At 46.8% G+C, this 22374-nt stretch overlaps 1 protein-coding gene across 4 annotated transcripts in view; it reads left to right on the forward strand.

Annotated features, from left to right (window-relative positions):
* trappc9 (trafficking protein particle complex subunit 9) overlaps window positions 1-21698 on the forward strand; it is a 209435-nt gene extending 187737 nt beyond the window's left edge. For 2 of the 4 annotated variants that reach the window (XM_031585933.2, XM_031585935.2), the window contains 2 exons: window positions 20488-20711; window positions 21432-21698. In XM_031585933.2, coding sequence (XP_031441793.1) covers window positions 20488-20711; window positions 21432-21611 — 404 coding nt within the window. In that variant the 3' untranslated portion in view covers window positions 21612-21698. The remainder of the gene's footprint in view (window positions 1-20487; window positions 20712-21431) is intronic. The other 2 variants (XM_031585936.2, XM_031585937.2) reach the window with 1 other exon arrangement.
* Window positions 21699-22374: the final 676 nt, after the last annotated feature.

Here is a 22374-nt window from a genome sequence, read left to right on the forward strand (position 1 = left end):
CACAAACTACTCACTGCATACTCCTCTCCTCTCCTCTCCTCACCTCTCCTCTCCTCTCCTCTCCTCTCCTCTCCTCACGTGCACACAAACTACTCACAGCATACTCTTCTCCTCTCCTCTCCTCTCCTCACGTGCACGCAAACTACTCACAGCATACTCCTCACCTCTCCTCTCCTCTCCTCACGTGCACACAAACTACTCACAGCATACTCCTCGCACCTGCATGCCAGCCCTCCTCGTCGCCAACAGACGACGGTAATGACTAACCCACGTCCTCACAACAACAAAAACAACTTGTCTGATTCATTTGGAGCAGCAATCATATCACTGCATGAGACAGGATTCAGTTACTTCAGTCAACCTATAGCTGTAAACGAGCCTGTCTGTGTCCAGTGTCTCTCCCTTGATGTCTCTCTCTCTCTCTCTCTCTCTCTCTCTCTTTCTCTCTCTCTCTCTCTCCTGTCTGTCTTCTCTCCTCCTCTGGTCGATCTCCCTCTCTTGTCTCCCTCCTCTCAGTCTCTAAGCTAGGCAGGGTTTTTTCTCTTCGTTTCTTGTTACGGTCTATAGTACACACACACACCACACACACACACACACACACACACACACACACACACACACACACACTCTTACACTTCAGTGCAGCCCCCCCCCCCCCACACACACACACACACACACACCTCTATTTGCTGTTTCCGACCCGATCTCCTCTTTTCTGATATGGAGGGCCTTTTGGTGTGAATAGCATTGGATCAGTGAGTTGTTGCTATCTACTGTAAGTTAGCATCAGTAGCATTGGATCAGTGAGTTGTTGCTATCTACTGTAAGTTAGCATCAGACCAGCACCAAAGCTGAGGCAGACATGCATGAAGCTTACCTTTGGGCAAAGAACACAACAGAGCTGTACTCTCCATGGAATGGCCTCACTATGAATAATACATTGCTGCTTTGTTAAACAAATCCAAAATATTGTTGGATGCTTTAGGTCTTTTATGTGCTATTCCCCAAGCCTCAAAGGAAGCTATAATTTTCATGTAACTTCTATTTGCAAGTAAAATAGAAGCCTCTGGACAAGAAACAACACGACTGAACTAAGCCCTGGCACAAGTAGATTAACCCTGTAAGTGCCTCCATTAAACAGGGCACAGTAGAATCCCGCACAAACATGCATGTTTAGTTTTGTTTGTTTGCTTTTTTTGCTTTTCTTTTGTCTCATTATGCTGACATCAACCGTTAAAAGTTAGACTGTGCAGGCTAGAGGGCTTTTTTTTGCTTCTCTGGGTAACTTTCCGTAATGTTGTAGCGAAGGCCTGCTAGAAGCCCAAAGAAAAGCACTGTCCTTAAGACTGTAATTGAGACTATGATCTCAGTCCACTTTGCTGATATGTGTTACTCATTTATGTGTAGCGACAAAGCATCAGTCTGCGGCACTTTCATCTCCCCATGTGTCTTTTCTGGTGGGACAGAGCCATAGCCAGATGACCACTTCCCCTTGGCCCTAGGCTTTGTGCAAGAGCAGAGGCAGCTTTTATGTGCTTTAATTTGAAAACAAGTCTCGTTTGCTTGTACCCTCAGCTCTCTCTCTCTCTCTCTCTCTCTCTCACACACACACACACACACACACACACACACACACACACACACACCCTCCCCGTTAAGCCTGTGGGCTGAAACTATTGATCATGCCCTTGAGCGAGGAGCTTAAAACTGCTCCAGGGTGAACTTGTCTCTTTTTAGAGTTTTTTGGGTGTGTGGGGATGGGTGGGGGGGAGGGACTCGTCTGAAGGACGTTCTCTTTCAGAAGTGGCTCCCTTTTTTGAGGGAAGGGGTGGTTTGTATGACAAAGCTCGGACACCTCTGTGACAGTAATGAGGGACTGGAAGAGCCGAGGGTGACAGAAGAGGTCGCCCCACCAGGGCCCCTCAGCCATCAGGAGGGCACACTGCTAGCCAAATGAAACGTCACTTAAGGTACATGCTCATGAAGCTGGGCACAGAGTTCAAGATAAAACAGCCATTTGAAGCCAAATTAAATCCATTTCAGGATTATCATGAAATGAAGCAGGCAATACAAGCTAATGTATTGCCATTTTAGGTAGTGCTGGAATATATGACACTTTCCATACGTTTCCGGCACCTCGGCCCAGCACCAGAGTGGCGTCTCTGAGACTGGTCCTCTCTGTGCCAAGGGGATGTTCTAACCTCATCATCTTGGGGTGTTTATCTCATTGCAGCATATTTCTAGACTTTCTTTCCCACTTTTCTCTCTCTCTCTCTTTCTCTCTCTCTCTTTCTCTTTCCCTCTTTCTCTCTCTTTCTCTCTCTCTCTTTCTCTTTCCCTCTTTCTCTCTCTGTGTCTCTCATTTTCTGTTAGCAATTGCGTTGCCATGGCCACCTGTAAGCCATATTGGATAGATTTCGAAATCATAACAAAACTCTCGCTGCATTCTCTCTTTTAAGAAATCTTCCTCTGACAGCTCTATGTGTGTGTGTGTGTGTGTGTGTGTGTGTGTGTGTGTGTGTGTGTGTGTGTGTGTTTATATGTGCAGACACATTTATATTTGCATATGTATATGAGTACGTTTTCCTCTGACAGCCCTGTCTGCATGTGCATGCGGGTGAGTGGTGTGTGTGTGTGTGTGTGTGTGTGTGTGTGTGTGTTTATATGTTTGTGTGTGTGTATGTGTGCAGACACATTTATATTTGCATATGTGTATGAGTACGTTTTCCTCTGACAGCTCTGTCTGCATGTGCGTGCGTGTGTCTGTGTGTGAGTGCATGTGTGTGTATGTGTGTAGGTATTTGCACATGCATATGCACAGATGATGCCCATGAGAAAGAAACAGAGACGTGTAGATGAATCATCGGCGTTCAGCTAGTGCAGCCCTGTCACTGAGTTTTCAAAAAGACGCAGTGAAATGTATTTAATAATAATAATAATTGGTTCACTTAACTGATTCAGCTCTCAGTTGACTCAAAGCACGGCCCCTCTCCAAGGCCTGCCTAGGATTCAAGTTAAGTAATTCGTAACTCAATCCAAAATCTAGCAGTTTGGTTCATTTTCCGAGTCACATTTTCCGAGTCCGAGAGCCAGAGAAAGGAGGCTGATTTGAAGCTAGCTACGTGTCTGTGTGTAGGGCATCTTAAAGGCCTCGAGCTGATCCTGGTCCTGTGGATGTAGCCTTTGGTACAGTACCAGTGTGGGCCCTGGTATGAATGACATACATTACAGCAACCTCAGTGCTACAAGACACACACAAACACACTCACACACTCACACACTCACACACTCACACACACTTCCTAATCAGACTTGGGAGATGAGATTAGGGTGTGGACTCCTGAGTTCTGCAACTCCTCCTGCTCTTCTCTCTTTCTCTCTCTCTCTCTCTCTCTCTCTCTCTCTCTCTCTCCCTCCAGCTCCTGGAGATTAAGATAGGGAAGATGGGGAAATTTCGAGCCCCTATTGAAAAAGAGGACTTTCTGATGTCCAGAGCGAATTTAAAGACCTCAAAAGCACTGTGCTCTGTGCAGCACCATGGGGGGGGGGGGGGGGGACTCAATTTATTTCCTCGTCTCTCTGTTCGCTGGAGTTGAGGGGGTCTAAGTGACTGTTGATGGCTACTGGCGTTAAAAAAAAAAAAAGTTCACCCGCTCGCCCTTCCTCCCATGTCTTGGACGCGCCTCCTCTTAGACAAAAAGCTGGCAATCCAAAGCAGCGGCCTCCGCCTCATTAAGTCAGCTCTAATGAAACGACGAGATGATGGTGTCCAAGGGCTATGGCGGCCCTCCCTTGATTAGTTTGTTTTAAATGGACTCACACTAGTGCTTAGCACGTGGCCAAGAGAGAGGGAGAGAGAGGGAGGGAGAGAGAGAAGGTGAGAAAGTGTGAGAGAGAGAGAAGGGGGAAAGGGAGAGAGAGAAGGACAGGGAGAGAGAGAGAGAGAGACGGGAGAGAGCGAGGGAGGGAGAGAGAGAGCGAGGGAGGGAGGGAGGGAGGGAGGGAGAGAGAGAGAGAGAGAGAGAGAGAGAGAGAGAGAGAGAGAGAAAGGAAAACTAAAACTGAGAGAGGAAGAAAAAGACGTTAATTCTCCTCCAGGCATTTTTCCTGCATATTAGGAGTTTAATATCGTAGGTGGAGAGGCTCGTTACCATAATTAGGGTAAAACAACATTTCAGTGGAGGGAGGGAAAGAGGAGTTGGGAGACGGATGACAGGGGGGCGGGGGGGCGGAGGAGGAGGTGGGGGAACAGGGCGGAGCCGGAGGAATAAAAGAATGATGCCCAGCTACAGCTGGAGATAATCTTGTAATAACTTTTTATTAGAGTATTTTTTTTCCTTCAGTGGAGTCTATGAAAACAGCATTCATAATGTATGGGAAGTGCATTCATAATTCATAGGTAATTATCATATTGTTTCAGGATGTACAGTATGTGCTAATGGATCCCTACATCAGTATTAATTGACACGACATGACGGTGGACTTGCAGCTTGTGTCTTCCATTCATATATAATTCATTATTTGCTCTTTGAGGAAGAGGGAATCAGAAATCATTATGCCAACTCATTTTACTCTAAATTAACTATTGGTCATTAGTAGTGTCCGTATGTTTCAGAAATAGATGTGCAAAATTAAGTTTTGTAGTATTTTTCCCTCTGGTTCCTTTTATGATAATAATCCTCATTTTGTCTTGTATGAATGATGCAAGACATTTAGGCGCTATGAAGACATATATGTTTATGGCATTTCTATCGTTTTATCGCTAGGAGTGGCAATAGTGGCAATGGTATTGATCTTGCACTGCTCCTGCCCTCTAGAACAACACACACACACAGACACAGACACACACACAAAGAGCTATCTTTTTCTCTCCACTCACTCACTCACACACACACACACACACACACACACACACACACACACACACAAAAAGAGCTATCTATTGCTCTCTCACACACACACATACACAGAGACCACTCTGTACTCCACAGAAGCAATCAGAGATCCAGGCCGTAATATGGTGGCCCATTGTCTCTTCTGGTGTTTATCTTTCCATCCTCTGTACTCACAGAGCCAGGAGTCAGGGCCAACACACACACACACACACACACACACACACACACACCCGTCTAATCAACCTGCACCCTGCCTCTCTACACAAATATTTAACCCAGATGGGTGTGTTATATCATCACGGGGCCCCAGGGACAAGCATCCATTTTTCATGGCCACCGCCGTGAAACTTTGCTCCTCCGTCCCATTTTACTCCCTTCTCCAGTCAGCCCAGATTGGTCATTGTTTCCTAGTGAATTGTGTTCTGAAGTTGCTTTCTAGCTATAGTTGTTTTTCACACCTGTCTCTATCCTGTGCACAATATCATTTTATCCCTTCGTTAGCCTCCTTGTGATTTATTTGACTCCATAATGGCTGCCGCAGGTCACGTAATGGCTCCCTCTCGTACGGGTCTTTGTGTTTTATCCGAGGACGTGTTCCGATGTGGACTATGTTCCACCTCTTTCACCTGAGTCTGATCCCCTTCTTCGACTTAAAAAGGTTGTGTCCAATTAATCCTAATGATGTGTTTTGGTTCCTTGGTTCCTTTTTCCTAAAGGAAAAAAAAAAAGCTTAGTGAGCTGAACAAATTCGCAACACGTCTCTGAAAGACCAGCCTTCTGACGTTTTTTTTTTTTTTTTTTTTGATGTTGCTGGGTGGGGAGTGGGGAGGGAGCGGTCGATGGGAGAAGACGAGCCGTGCAAATCAGCAAATTATTCCCCATCAGCAAATTAGTCCAATCATAAAAGGGCGACGAGGGGTCCTCCATTCAAAGCCAAATCATTCCTCATCAGTGCCGGGCCCTGCTTTAAAATCCCGGCTCGTTACTGCATCTGGCACATGTTAAACTTTGCCAAGTGGCGAATCCAATCTCATTTTCATCTTTGCCAAACACTTAAAAAACAAAAAACAGTTATGGCAATACTGTGTAAGATAGCATCATGCAGAAGACGAAGCACTGAATCTGAAAAGTTTCTCCTTTTTTCTTTTTGTAGTTAAAATACCTAGTGTTCCCCCCAAACCCTTGCTCGGATACCTAGGCACACACACAACCACACACACACATACATTTACACCCACTCTCACACACGGGACTGTCTTCAGGCGTCCTCGGACGCTCTCATCGTGCTCCCATCGGTCACCTCTGCATCCACCCCAGAGGTTCTAATTAGTGTGTATTAGTCTGTGATTAACTAGGATTTGCACTTAATGGCTCATCGCCATTGGAATGGGGGAGCAGGTTTGGGAGCTCTCTGAACTCCCTTCCAGCTCTCCAATATGAACCATTGCTCTCCTAAATCTGCCAGGGGCCTCTGAGACTGGGGGGGTTAGGGGGGGGCGCTACGCAGGCTAACCTTCGCTTAACTGGAGCTTCGCCGGGCTGTGTGTGTTTAGTGCAAACAACAAGCTCAGATCTCATTTGAGGTTCTGGCCATGAACATTAATGTGATATTAAATATCAGATCTAGGTAGGCCTGAGGTTGAATGATCACATGATGATGGTTCCCCTAATGACTTCAAGGCTCCAGGCCAGCATGTCTCTGTGATGTGAGTGTGTTGAGGCCTGTGTCTCTCTGATGTGAGTGTGTGGTGAGATTACAGTACAAACAGTGAAGTCTCCAGGGCTTTTTCCATTGATCCCCCCCTCCCCACCTGCTTGTCATTTTGCAAGGTAGCACTATTACCAATCCCCCCCCCCCCCCCGCACGCTTAATCGAGCCTAATTCGTTTTCATGCCCTGACTCCATCCTCTTTCTCCCCCACGTATCTTTTTTTTGTGAACTGTGATTGCCACACCGTGTGGGTTGCAACCCCATGCAGATGAATCGGTGTATATGTAGGTCTATACTTTCTCACAGGCGTGAACCACTTGTGTATTGACTTGTTGTAAAATGTATGGTGTGGACTCTTTTATGGTTTAATACTGTTGGGCCCATTTAGATCTTTGGTAAGAATCCCTGCCATTGTATGGAGTCCCTTCCGTGCTCCTGAAGCAATGTGTTGATTGGCTGGAAGTAGTGTACGTCTCCGTGCTGGCCAATTCGTTTGTTTCCTATTTACAGAGCAAGGACTGTGCGAAAAGCGTTTTACATTTTTTTTTAAGTGCACACACTGCAAGAGGACTGTGAGGATATATTCTCTGAGTTTGATGAAGAAGTGCAATGGATAAGGATGGCAGACTGCACCTTTAAATTACTATTGCGCTTTTGAAGAAATATAGGATAATGGAAAATGGATCTTGCGCAAAATGTCTATGCAGACATTACCTACTTGATTGACCGTGCCATTGGCTGATTTTGTCAGTTAAATCAACTGTCAGATAAAAAAAAAAATTATAGTTTTGTTTAAAATTCAATATTTAAAAATGACCAGGATGTTACAAACAGTGAGCTAAAATGAAGGAGTTTGGCTTCTCTTCTAGTGCTAGTTGCTGCAAGCGCACCACAACTGTACCATCAGTGGTGCTTTATCATTAATAATGCATGTTTGTGATTGGATGTGAGTGAAAGCAGAGGAGCTCTCAACTGATTTGGAGGATTGAATGGCTTTATTGTGGCTTTTCATGTCGTTTTTCTTTTAGATTTATTTAATTTTTTTAAATTGTTAACAGAACTGATTTGAGGGCCGGTCTGACTTGATTGGATGGCCGGATTTAGCCCACAGGCCGCCAATTGAATAGGCCTGTGTTAGAGTGTCTTTTGACCATCTATGTATTTGTGTGTGTGTGTGTGTTCAGGTGTGTGGGTGTGTCTGCCATTGTCCCTCTAAGCGTATGTGTGTTTGTGTGTGGCTTTTCTGTGGATATTTTCTCCTCCATTTATTCTCACGCCCGCCTCAGACGGCGCACCTCGTATTGTTGACCCAGTCATGGCGCCCCATCCAAAGTCAATCTGCTGTGCCGCCGGGCGCTAACTACCAGGCTAACACCAGCCTAACAGGCTCCTGAAGTGGAGAGAAGTGGAGGGATTATCTGGGGATTCGTCTTCCTCACACGCTCACACTGACCACCCTCACACATACTGTTACAGCGCTCAGGGGTACACACACTCAGCACGCAAAACAACAGGTAGCTGTCACACACACACACACACACACACACACACACACACACACACAATGTAGCTGATGCAAAACCGCGTACTGTAGCATCTTTGCTGCATATCGAATAGATGATCATCAATACAAAAACAATGATTATGCTAATTGCCGTGAGCTACTAATGCTTCTAAGGCTGCTTAATTCTCAATTTGGCAGGCAGTGGAGGTCAGTAAGCCTCTGTTGTTTGCTATTGTCTTCACTTGATATTGTTTCACTTCTTTGACATGCACGGTCATGAGCATCCGTGCTGGAGGTTCTGGAGTGTTCTGTAGTCTTCTTCGTGTTATCGTGGTTAGGGTGGTGGGAGGACATGGTGCTGAGGGGATCTTATGAGGCCTGGCTTGTCTGACTCCATGGCGGCAGGACTGGCATAATAATGAATGGGCTGTACTTAGAGTATGAAGCATTACGCTTTCCACTGACCCCAGGCACCAGTCCCATTCACAGGAATGGAGGGAGATTTAGTGAGCAAGGGCAAAAGGTGTGTGTGTGTGTGTGTGTGTGTGTGTGTGTGTGTGTGTGTGTGTGTGTGTGTGTGTGTGTGTGTGCTTCACAGGGAGTCTCCACAGCACTGTCAGCAGGATTTCACACAAACCTCTGGAAACATAACAAATGCAAATCCACTGATCCTCTGTGCGTGCGTCTCTCTCTCTCTCCCTTCTTCTCTCTCTCTCCCCTCCCCTCCTCCTCCTCTCTCTCTTCCATCTCTACCCCCCACCAGGATCCCAGCAGGGGTCCATATCTGCTCCTCATCATCAGTTTAACACTTTTGTCACTCAAACGTTTTCCCATTACCTGTGACATTTCTCCCGCACGCCTGCGACCTTCAGCTGCCGACAGGCGGCATTTAAGCAAGCGCCGCGGCGGCAACGCTCTCGGGGAAAGCGGGAGATGGAGCACACAGCCCGGGCGGAAAACAAGGCCTGAAGGATGGGAACACTCCCCGGGGGGCCGCCGTGGCAACCGCGTCAGCATCACTGGCATCGCTTTTTGAGAGAGGGCCACTTTGACTTCCCTGTGTGGCTGACACCAGATCGAGTTGTAAACAGCTGATTGAATGATTAAAAGGCAAAGGGCTGCGGGGACAGAGCTGTGTGTGTGTGTGTGTGTGTGTGTATGTGTGTGTGTGTGTGTGTGTAGATAGATAGATAGATGGATGGATAGATTGATTGATTGATTGATTGATTGATTGCTTACTTTATTGACCCCCAAAGGGAAATTTCTGTATTGCAGGAGCAATTCACATAAATCACAAAACACACTTAACAAATAAAAAAAATTGCACTTGCAACAACAGACAGCATATAGCACAGGTAGCATATATGCAACTATATCTTGCTGCACACATTAAAGGCCTACTAAGCCTCAATGTTACATTGCCAGTCCAGTCTTTCGTCAGGGTGAGCACCCATGTATCTGTAGCCCTCCACCACCTCCTCCTCTTCTCCACCTCTTCTCCCAGGATGGACATTGTGTCCCGCTGCTCCTAAAGCCCACAACCACCTCCTTCGTCTTGGCCACAGTTAAGAGGAGGTAGTTGTTCCCAAACCACACCACAAAACGGTCCACCTGTTCCCTGTACTCAGTCTCAAGGCGTGTCTGTGTCTGTGTCTTTGTGTGTCTGTGTCTTTGTGTGTGTGTGTGTGTGTGTGTGTGTGTGTGTGTGTGTGTGTGTGTGTGTGTGTGTGTGTGTGTGTGTGTGATTACACATGCTCATGTCTATTAATTTCATTTGTATACGTGTGTGTGTGTGTAGCGCATACCATGAGTCACCATTCCTGTTGACCACAACTCAGAATGCTTCTTCATCGGACGGCTTTCTTCAGTTTCCCAAGGGGAAACTTTTTTGTATAGTGGACGCCAAAATAAACTGGCCTGTCACTCCTCATTGCTTCCACGGTCACCCCCTATCCCCAGCCATCATGTTTGTCGTCTCGGTCTGGTCAGAGCCGGCCACACGTCCTCTAGCCCGGCTCAGTGCCACGCTGGTTTAAACAAGCACCCCGCTGCCCCCCCCCGCCGGTCCAGCGCGCTAAAAGAAGCACCAGACGAGGCACGGCCAGTGCTCTGACTCGCTCGAGGCGCCGCTGGAAGGCTCCGGCTCTGGCTTGGGCGCTGGCGCTGCCGCTGACTGGGCAGAGGCGCCGTGGCCCTCCAGAAAGGCGACAGATGCCAGGCATATTTCACACGCCTCGCCCACGCTGCGCTCACCTGCTGGCTGCCCAGTCGCAGATGCGCCGCTGCAATCAAGGACGACGGCGGCACTCGGGGTGTGATCTGTCACAGCACTGGCCTCTGCCCCACGCATGTCTGATAGAAGAGAGAGAGAGAGAGAGAGAGAGAGTGAGCAAGCAGAACAGAGTGAGAAAGAGAGAGCGGGATAAGGAGAGAGAGATGCATAGAGACATAGGGGATGAATAGGCGTCCTAGGAAGAGAGAATTTGGAAGGAAAAGCTTCAATTTTTAGATAGATGGACAGATAAAGATGCCTGTCGAAAATAATGGCAGGCTGAAGAAGACTGAAATAGGAGGATGACTATTCATGTCTAGAAAGAGGAAAGAAAGGGAGAAATGTGTAGAGCAGGGGAAAGAAAGAGAAAGAGGGAGGGACTGCAAAACTCCAAAACATGAAAGGACTAAGGCCTTTGTGCTCATATTATTGTCTCTGTATGAATTCTTGAAAAACAGAAGCCCTGAAGGCATGCTGTGTGTGTTTACTCGTAAAAAAGGAGCTTTTTTTTTTTCCTTCAACTCGAGGTCTTTAGGGGGAGGCTGCTGTGCACAGGCCGGGAAGTGTGTGTCTGTGTCTGTGTCTGTGTGTGTGTGTGTGTGTGTGTGTGTGTGTGTGTGTGTGTGTGTGTGTGTCTGTGTGTGTGTGTATCTGTCTGTGTGTGTGTGCTCAACAAGATGTGCCAAGCGAATGCCAGGCGGCCACAGCTTGGCACTGCAGGGGCGGTGGGCAGAGCAGAGGGCACCGGGGGAAACAGAGGGCAGACGCTTGGCACGCATGAGTGTGTGTTGGCACTCGGCAGGAGTGTGAGGAGACAGCTGTAGGTGGATCACGCACACACACACACAAACCAAAACACACACACACACACACACACACACACACACACAGCATTCAGTGCGCTGTATTTGATTGGATAAAAGCTTCAATCTTGGATTCGATTGGATAAAAGCTTCAGTCATTGATCTCATATTAGCTGAATTGAAAAGCCTGTCTATTGGTCAAGTGATTCTCTTAAATTTCATTTTGATATTATCTCTTTTTGTTTTTTAGGCGAAACGTAATTTCCGTTCTTGTTGTTCTTGTTTTCTTGTAGAAATATAATTACGCCACATGACTCATAAGGTAAAAGCAAGAAATCGACACGGCGGTGAGTCACCGCTGTTTGAAGCAGCGCGACCAAAGTACGGCCTAATTCCTCCGTCTCTGCTGTCGACACAGGTGCACTTAACACCGATCACCTGGAACTGACTCACTCTGTGACGGACATCCAAAACGTTCCGTGGGGGGGCTCCATGGCTTCCGGTTGTAATGCACTTCCCTGCGCCCCATTTTTCCCTAAGGGAGCAAAGCCTTATCTCTTTGGTTTGGTCTGCGATCGATCGCTGGCAGGAGATTGGGTCCCATCTCTCAGAAGTACATGGCGTTAATTAAGTGTGGAAATGAAAGTGATTGGAATCCCCAGGTCTGGGGTGGGGGGGGGGGGGGGGGATTGGAGTCCATATTGGAAGGATAAAGCACACATCATTCCCAGATTTAGACGCCTGCCCTTTGCCCCCACACACCTCTCAGGAGAGGTCGCCCTCATCTATCTCTGTGCCTCTCTTTGCTTTCTCTCTTTTCATTCATTTCCTTTTTGTTTCTGTCCTGTCCTTTCCTTTGTCCGTCTCATCTCCCTGTGTGTCTCTCTCTCTCTCTCTCTCTCTCTCTCTCTCTCTCTCCTTCTCGTGTCCTGCTGTCCTCCTTCGCTCACAAGTCGTTTTCCATCGAGCCATCCGAATAGCTGCTTGCTGGTTTAGGTGAAGGAACAGCTGCGCAGTGGCCCTGTGCTTGTGAGACATTAGTCAGCCGTGACACCGGTCCAGTTGGACTGTATTTTTCTCTGTCGTTACTTAATTTGTTGTGTTACACCTGTTCATTGTGCATTTATACAAAATTATACACACACACACACATGGATAGAGAGAGATGTTTTGAGAATTACAGAAAGTATTCTAATTGAACCATCAAATCTGTTTGGAAGATATCTGAAAATCACCACTTCACACATGGAAGAACACCCAAGTACTCTCTTTGTCTCTTCATCCCTCTTTCAACCTCTCTGTCTCTGACACACACACAAACACACACACACACACACACACACACACACACACACACACACACACACACTCTCTCTCCTACTCCTACTCTGCTCTGCTTTTGTCGTGCGCACTGAGTCATGCGCTCCCATCCACACGTCCCTCTGTCCTCTTAAGTGCCACCTTTTCACACACCGCACCATGAGAGCTCTCACCTGTCTGCACTCACACACACACACACACACACGCACAGACACACACACACACACACACACAGTCCTCCAGGAGTGGGACCAGCTAACACCACCTGACACACAAACCCACACATGCACAGCAAAACACAAACACACAAACATATGCACATGCACACACACACACACACATATGCACATACCCGACACACGTACACACACACACACACACACACACACACATTTCCACACACACATAGAGAGCAAGTGAGGAAGCCGCAAGGTCAATGGTGTTTGTATAGGGAGATTGAATGCAGGCTCTCACCCAGCATGGCCTCTATTGAGAGTGTCTATGTAAGCATGTATCACCGGCTATAGTACAGTGGCAGAGAGCGCACTAGAGCTCAGCAGCGCCGAGTTAACTCACTGGCAGTAATCCACTGCCTCCTGTGAACTCGCATAACCTTTCACTCGGTACAGGAGTGCCACAAGAGTACCGTCAAGAGGACTGTAAGAGAAGAGAGCCTTCTATTCTATACTAACTGTGCCGTGCACTCACCACAAACACACACACTTGACTGGAGGTTTTTTTTTCGATTTTTGTGTAAGGGTGTCATTCTGGAATGAGCGGTAGGGGTAGAGTGAGGATGAGAAGAATCAGTTTTAAACGCCACCGTATGGATCAAATCCAAATCCGTAGGACCACAGTCAATGGGATGGTGAAAACAGAAGATGGCAGTTGTGTATTGGTTCTTTGAAAACCTATTCTGTCTGGTGGTAAAACTAACTTGATCCAGGGTCGCTGCCCATGAAGACATAATCAGGTTTAAAAATCATTGACGTGTTTTTGTTTGAGAATAAAAAACTCTTTGCCGATTAATGACAGGTACCGGAGAATTTCTTTAGCACAAAATGGCCAGAGAAGTGGATACCAGGCACATACAAACAGTACGGGCAGATGGGGCAAAGCGTGGGATTGGAGATTGCCGGCTGATGTCGGAAGGCAACTTTAACTTTCGCAAGTTTCACTGTGTATCGTTTTCACTGCTATGAGACCAGACATAGTGTTGCATTCTGAGTGTGAGTGTCTTATTTACTTCATTGAGTTAACGATTCCCTTTGGAGATCCAATTGTGAACTAGGAACGGCTGTTAGAGGCTTTGTAGCCAAATCAACCAGAACACTTTTGTTAGATTTTGGAATTGGTTTTAAAGGAGTCGTCTGAGGCTGCTGAAAAAACAATGGCTGCGACGCTCACAGACTACGCAACCAAGCTTGTTGTCGCAAGATGTCTGGGTGCCTAAGATGACATGGGCTGAAATTCCATTTTACCCTACCCTAATCCCAGAGGGCCCTCCCACCCTCAACCCCTTCCCTTACCCTAAGCTGGGTTCATAACAAATTCCTACCCTGGATAGCCTGTGGCATACCATAGTATAATGAGATTGGTGTTTAGATAACTAGAAGATATGCATGTGAAATCTTTTCGAGGTGTATCCTGAGGTATATCTGTTGACCCTGGTATTGACTTGTGAGTATGGAGTCTGGGACACCATACACCACCGTTGCCACTGCCAATTTAATGAAACACTGATGAGGGAAGGTGCCCACATGACAACCCCAGTGAAAGGCATCTTTGTTGTTGTTGTTGTTGTTGTTGTTGTTGTTGTTTCGTATTGGTAAGGCTAGGTTGTTGGGGATGAGTACTTGCATGAGACCGTACGAGGTGCTGATATGAAGTGTCACCTGGCTTTCTAAGAACAAGTGCCATCTTGTCTGTATGCTCATCTCTGAAATTAATTACAAACCAAACAGACCTCAAATCCCAGTTAGATTGGAGATTATGCTAATAGTACGTCAAATCAGTTGTTCATGTGAACAGTGATATGAAGTTTTACAGATGTGTTCTGCTTTTTTAAAGACAATGTGGCAACCCGAGTGCCTTCTGTGTATTACACATAGAAAGAGAGAGAGAGATTGAGAGTGAGAAGGAGAGAGGAGGACAGAAACAGATGATCTATGGGAGAAAGCGAGAAAGAGCCAGGACTGTGTGAGTGGTTGTTATGGAGATGGTTAGTGAAGGGGCAGATGGCTTGGGAGTGTGTGTGTGTGTGTGTGTGTGTGTGTGTGTGTTCACCATCAAGACACTTTCTCAGTGTACACACACCTTGTATGAGTGTGTGTTTAAAAACCCTGTGAAGCAAAGAGCAGGATAATGTTTTCCATGACCCTAACCTCACTCTCTGTCAACCCCCCCCCCCCACACACACACACACACACACACACACACACACACTCTTTCTTCCACACATGGGACTTCTCTCCTTCTCCTAGCTTGCCCCCTGGTCTCTTTTTGTCCTGCCTTAAAATCTTAGCAGTACCACTGAGGCTGAATGGCTCCTGTAGACGTCTCTGAACTCTGAACTCTGACCTCCTTCCAGCTTACCTTATTCTCAGTCCTTACCCCTCTTCTCCCTCCCTCCACCATATAAAACACATTGTCAGCGTGTGTCTCCATGTGTGTCCAAGGGATTACAGCTGTGTGCCCAAGCATGTCTCTAAGCATATGTGTGTTTGAGCACACTCAGCAGATTCTCCTCTCCTATGTAAAATGCATGACTTTTTTGTTTGATGACATCAGCGCAAACATGCCATTCGGTAAATAATTGAAGCAAATTAGCTCAGCATGCTGTCCCTCTCAGAGAGAGAGAGAGAGAGAGAGAGAGAGAGAGAGAGAGAGAGAGAGTGATGTCACTGCAACAGGCTAAATGCAAAGACAGCAAAAACTCACACCAGCTTAACCAAGGCCTCTTCATCCACTTCCCACCTGTGTGTGTGTGTGTGGTACTCTGCTCTTTGAGCATCGCTCAATCCCTCATGAGCTAATGGCCTTCCTTTTGTCCGTTTACGGCCTTGTGTCGATCCAAACAGCCCTGCTCTCTCTCTCTCTCTCTCTCTCTCTCTCTCTCTCTCTCTCTGCTACGGGAGGCGCTCCGTGGACCGGAGCCGAGAGCACATGCACCCCCAGGAGCTGATCCCCGTTGCTGTGGCGACCTGGTTGCCACAGCAGTCGGCCTGTGCAGGCCCCCCTCTATGACCTCACAGTCCCACCGTCGCCATGAGAGCGCAGGTAACCGCGGCAACCCGACAGGGGCTGCAAGCGTTATGTAATACTCTGTCTTGCTCTCCTGGTGCAGAGAAACCGAGTTGAGTCCTCGGACTGGGGATCAGGTTTGGAAACAGTGAGTGAATCCTTTTCCGGAAGTTTCTAGAACATGAATGCATGTTGGTATGCTGGAGGTGTGTCTTAATTGCATAATGCTTTGCGGTGGCATCCCAGATTTGAAACATTGATCGAAACTTGTTTATTTTCCTCTTGGGTGTCCGTCTTATACTCTACTTTATATTCCATGCCCTCCTTCCCACTCTTGTTTTGTTTGAGCAGTAGCACCGGTCATTCTCAAACAAACCACTGACCAGCACACGCAACACAAACTGCCACGCTCGTGCACAGCCAATCAGCACCCACACACAGCACCTACATCTACACTTCCCAGACACACACACAGACACACACACACACACACACACACACACACACACACACACACAGCAATGTAGAAAACCCCCATACTTCCCACACACACAGATGGACATACACACAGCCAATAACCAATGCAGGCCACATGCATATCCACCGTAACATGAACTGCATACACACACACACACACACACACACTCGGAGTATCTCTTTGCCTGTGCTCCTTCACTTCACAGGTGGTGCTGTGTTAATCCTCCCAAGGGAGCAGCCGCTGGCCCACACCAGCAGCCAGTCAGGATCCAGCACTCTTCCCCGCTCCCGTTCCTCTTACTGTGCACGTGTGCAGGCGTTTGTTTATTATGCCTGTTGTGCTCAACGCTTTAAAATAATCCATCTATTGCTCTATACCAGAGGCGGAGGAACCTTCTAGAAAAATTGTTCTTTCATACCAGACAGCCAGCATTGGCAATAAATGGTCTCTGAGCTTGATTTGAGTTGCTTTTATCAGTAACAGTGTGAAATTGTGTAGATGATCATGTGGCTATCTGCTAAAGAGAACGCAGAGGTGATAAGAAATGTTAACGCGGCCGCTGTGCGGTTATGTAATGCAATTATAAAACGGCAGTGTGTATTTTTGTCCGATGCCCACCTGTGGAACAGCATCCACTCACGGCTCGCTTACTTGCAGTTTGAGTGGGCTATCTATTTAATGAGAGCTCTCTCTCTCGCTCTCTCTCTCTCTCTCTCTCGCTCTCTCTCTCTCTCTCTCTCTCTATCTCTCTCTCTCTCTCTCTGTGTGTGTGTGTGTGTGTGTGTGTGTGTGTGTGTGTGTGTGTGTGGCATTCAAGTTCCTCTGAATGTACATATGTGTTTTTGTCAGTATGCATGTGTGAGTTCAGACATGGCTAAATTAGCTCCTCAATGAGCTTTCTCCTACACACGCACACACACATGCACACACACACACACACAGACACACAGACACATATGCTCATCTTTGGTGTGGAGGAATTTGCAGATCCCTTTAGAACCTGTGCACCTATAATTTGCACATCTCCTAGCAACAAGCCTTTGAAAGCCTAAATATAACCACTTACCAAGGTGTCGCATCGGGACATGTGTATGTGTGTGTGTGTGTGTGTGTGTGTGTGTGTGTGTGTGTGTCAGTGTGTGTGTCCGTGTGTCTGTGTGTGCGTGCGCACCACCACAGCTGCGTGCAGCGTGATGACATTCTACAACCTTCCTTACACACTGTTGGAGATAGGTGTGTAAGTGTTCAAAGGGTAATACCTGGCTCTTACATGTGTACTCATATCTTCGCATTTCAGTGTGTTCTTGTATGTGTGTGTGTGTGTGTGTGTGTGTGTGTGTTTGTGTATGTGCACCTCTACATCCCACAGCTCTTTCAAGCACTTTTGGTTATTTCAGGCATCGCACCCGAGCGCTAGATGAATCTGAAAAAGCAGTCCTATTCACAGATCATCGTCGCCCATCCGTCGCCTCTTCTCAGCGTCTCCCGGAGTGTGAAGCGCGCAAAAAAAATGTAAATACCCAGGGTGCTTTGCTCAGAATAGAGTGCGGTCACACAGACCTCTCCGAGTTTGTCGCAGTAGTCTCGCAGCCACTTATTTTAGTTAACACGCGTACCCTTTCCTCAGGTGGATGACACACGCGTCTTTCACAAAAAAAAAAACTCGTAACAAGTGGGAGAAATACTCACGACCACCCAATGCGCTTGCGAAACATAGCCAAGCCTAGGACCCAGTATCTTCGCCGGCACAGGAGTAGGCTGGCTGACTGTGATCGATTGATTTCTTAGCGGGCGCCATAATTGCTAATATTTGCTGAACACTTCAGACTCAATTAAGCATGGCCATGCCGACAGCTGTCGTAATGAATTTCATGCGCGCGCCGTCCACATAAATGATTACATAATGCTGACTGACTGAACATAAAAGGGGAAGTGATTAGTTTTATTCTCATCAGTGCTTGTTTGAGGATGGAGGGGAGGATCTTTCTTTTTGTAAGCCAGCTATTAAATGGATCGTTGGAGGAGTTCCAGCGGGCGGTAACTCACAGACCCTTAAAAGTTCTCTCTCTGCCCCGCATCACAACAGACAGAGTCAGGTATGTGCAGCGATCTTCAGCATGTGTGCAAGTGAAGGCAATTATGGCACGCTAACAAGGGCCTTCTTCAACAAAGAGCTCCCACCGCTGGAGATTTCTCTTCCTTGGAGGAAAGAAATAGAGCTCATAACCCAAGTTATAAGAGGGGCAATTTCTTTGAGGAGGAGATATAGTTGTCAAAAGTGAAATCTCATTTCAGTAAATGATCTCTAGCAATTGGGGAAAATGACCGTTAGAGGCGTTCACACAATATTTATCTAAGATTTTCCCTGTTAACGTCAAAACACCTGTCAGAGTTGCTCCGTATATCATCAGCCTAAGGCTTATCCCTTCAAAGTCTGGACACAACACTGGAAAGGGGAGATAGGGAGAGACAGAGAGAAAGAAAGAGAATGCAATTAGATCGAGTCGAGCCAGCCAATAGACAATGGTACACTGAGGGCCTGTGAGAGACAATGAGAAAGGGAGGAATGATGAGACGCCAGAGAGAATGGAACCCCATAGAGAAGACGAGGCAGACGTCATGAGAAACACTCGTGGAAGAGTGGCCCACTCCGTGGGAGAGAGCAAGGGGAAAAAGACAGAGCAAGAAACAAAAGGAGTGGGGAGAATGAAAAAGGTCGAGGTCTAAGCGATTGTCTGTCTCTTCGATGATGCTCTGAGTAAAGCGTGTGTGTGTGTTGGCAGTCACAACACAGGAGGCCAGCAGCACCCCGTGCCCTCATTCTGTTTGGTCATTCTGTGTTGTGTGAGTTTATTCATCAGGCGAGTCAAGACCGCTCTGCTAGTGTCCACCACCTGTGACTCCTGCTTCCTGAACGTTCCGCCGGCTGTGTAGATTTGACTGTGCTATTGGGGATGTCTGTTTTCTGCAGATTTAAGATAGATAGATATAAGATAGATAGATATAAGATAGATTTAAGATAGATAGATATAAAATAGATTGAAGATAGATAGATTTAAGATAGATAGATATTAGATAGATTTAAGATAGATAGATATAAGATAGATAGATATAAGATAGATGTAAGATAGATAGATATAAAATAGATTGAAGATAGATAGATATAAGATAGAGTTAAGATAGATAGATATTAGATAGATATTAGATAGATTTAAGATAGTTTTGTTTTTGTAGATACACACACACACACACACACACACACACACACACAACAATCTCATTTGCTCTTTCTCCTGAGAAAATTACTCATGCATGAGATTGACGGAACGCATTTTCAATTCGCCACGCTCACATGGGCACAAATCCTCAGTGGTGTCAATAAAATTTGTTTTAGGGTAGAGCGAGCCCATTGATCCTGCACACACTCATACACACACACACACACCAGACAATACTGCCCAAACCTGTCACAATACAAACCTGCCATCAATACATGGACATGTAAGGGAATTATGTTGGGTTCTTCACACTGACTGAGAGAAAAGAAGCTGTTTCTCTGGACAGCAGTGGTATTATTATTTGAGGCTTATGGAATCCTTATCTGTGGCCGAGGCCTGATATGTTTTCCTGTTCCAGTTGGCTGTGGTGGATGTGTGGGGGAAAACAATGCATATATCTAGATGGAGGATTGTTTCTTTCACAGCAGCAAGGTATTGTAATGCAATGTGACTTTATTTCTCATTCTCACACAGCTTGTGTGATGGCAAGTGAAGGGCCAGATGGCCTACGGGAGTTGTCTGTGTGTGTGTGTGTTTCTCTGTGTGTGTGTGTGTGTGTGTGTGTGTGTGTGTGTGTGTGTGTGTGTGTGTGTGTGTGTGTGTGTGTGTGTGTGTGTGTGTGTGTGTGTGTGTGTTTTTTTCTGTGCGTGTGTGTGTGTGTGTGTCTGTGTGTGTGAAAAAACTTGTGAATCAGATGGGAGGGATGCTCTGCATGACCCTGAACAGTCTCTCCCTCCCTCTCTCTCCATTTCTCTCTCTTCATTGAGCATTTCTTAATGTAATGATGTAAGCCGTAAGAGTGTCTGAGGTTTTAATGTATTGTGTTTTTTTTGTGGTGTGATTGTGTGAGAAAGTTAGACAATGGTAAATGAAAGAGTGTTAAACATCTCTCTCTCTCTCTCTCTCTCTCTCTCTCTCTCTCTCTCGCTCTCTCCCCCCCCTCTCTCTCCCCCCTCTCTCTCTCTCTCTCCCTCTCTCGGTAGACGTGCTGGTGAATGGTAAGCCGTGTGACTGTGACGCGGTGGCCGAGTGGCGCGTGGGCGAGCCTGTGACGCTTGAAGTCCGGCTGACCAATCACAGCAGGACGGCGGTGGGGCCATTTGCCCTGAGCGTGGTGCCCTTCCAGGACTACCAGAACGGCGTGCACAACTACGAGCTCAGTGACACGGTCACCTTCATCGGCTCCAACACTTTCCACATCAACACGGTACCAACACACACACACACGCAGTCAGCACACAGAACAGCTGTTTAACAGAGTTTGTTCATGCCAGCATGTTGAAAGAGAGTACATCTTGAACAGTGGGCTGGGCCAATGGGCTTCTGAAGTCCCTCGGTATTGGCATGCTAGTCATTTACGGCATGAGGGGAGAGAAAGATTGTCTGATTCATTTAAGACTGATTCATTTAAGCTTCAAATAACAAACTTAGATTTGTAAGGAAGGTGACGAACCACCAAACTTAAAAACTCAACAAAGCATACGCCAAACTAACTTTAGAGACATCAACTGAACTGATAACTTTACCGCCAGTAACTGCCAGTAAAAAGACTTGCCTGTGAAAAGAATTGTCAGTATCTTAAAGGGATTATTCTTGTACACCTCATGTTTGCTGGCATGTCTAACACCTGGCAACTCCAGGAATCCTTCACTTTCACAGGCTTCCACGGGCTTGAATTAAGATGTTTCATTTTCAACAGGAAGTTATTTATATCCTGGCACCTTCTTAGACTCCATTGGTAATGTGAACACGAATCTATCTGCCATATGTAAGGCCTGGGAGCTTCAATAAATTTAGACCACCACTCCTTGGTGTCTCTCTTTCTCTCTCTCTCTCTCACTCTCTCTCTCTCTCTCTCTCTCTCTCTCTCTCCGTCTGTTTTTTTCTTTCTCTCACTCTCTCTCTCTCCCTCCCTCCCTCTCTACAGGTGGATCCAACTGAGAGTTCAGTGTACCGTGGGGCGCTGCTTTTCCTCTACACAGGAGACTTCTACCTGAACATCAAGTTTCAGGACGACCGTTCAGGGCGGGAGCTGCCCGCCGCCTGGTTCTGCCTGCCCAGCGTGCACATCCGCGCCCTGGAGTCACCCATCGAGAACGGGGCCTGAAGGGAAGAGAGAGAGGAGCCTTGCTGAGGAGAGCCACTGGAGAAAGGGACAGGGAGAGAGAGAGGGAAAGGGAGAGTGAGGGGGAGAGAGAGGGAGAGAGAGGGAGGGAGAGGGAAAGGGAGAGAAAGAGAGAGAGAGAGAGAGAGAGAGAGAGAGAGAGAGAGAGAGAATTGAGGGACGCAGGACAGTGTGAGATGGAGGGATATTGTCGGGAAGGAACGGATAGATTCATTTTTTTTATGTAGTACACACGTATTGACATGCTTGCATAACTATACATGCTTGCATACACACATGCACTCACATACACACACACACACACACACACACACGCACACAGATAGCCTAGTTATTTATTCTAGGCACAGGATGTTGATAGTGCGGGATGTGGCTGTCTCATGATGGTGGCATGTAAATATGTTTCATAAGGTTGTGTTCACTGCTGTTTTGACAGATTTTTGCATCATTCTAGTGACAGAAGCTATTTCTTTCCTTGCATCAACTGTAAATGGGTGAAAACTCATCATGTACTGGAAGGGACCTCTGTACATTTCTCCACATTGGTATTGAGAACTCTGAGCGAAGACCGCGTGTTAACTGGATGAGGAAAGCCCGTGCTATTCGCTTGTGTAAAAACCTATCCTGTATTCGGTAGATTGGTGCCTAAAACCATTTCACAGAGACATATTTTCTCCCTTTCTACCGGCCTAGATTTCCCCCGCTCAGAACGCCCATTTCGCCTTCTCCACCTTTCCCAAAAAAC

This window comes from Clupea harengus, chromosome 19 (assembly GCF_900700415.2).
Source record: "Clupea harengus chromosome 19, Ch_v2.0.2, whole genome shotgun sequence".
NCBI lineage: Eukaryota > Metazoa > Chordata > Actinopteri > Clupeiformes > Clupeidae > Clupea > Clupea harengus.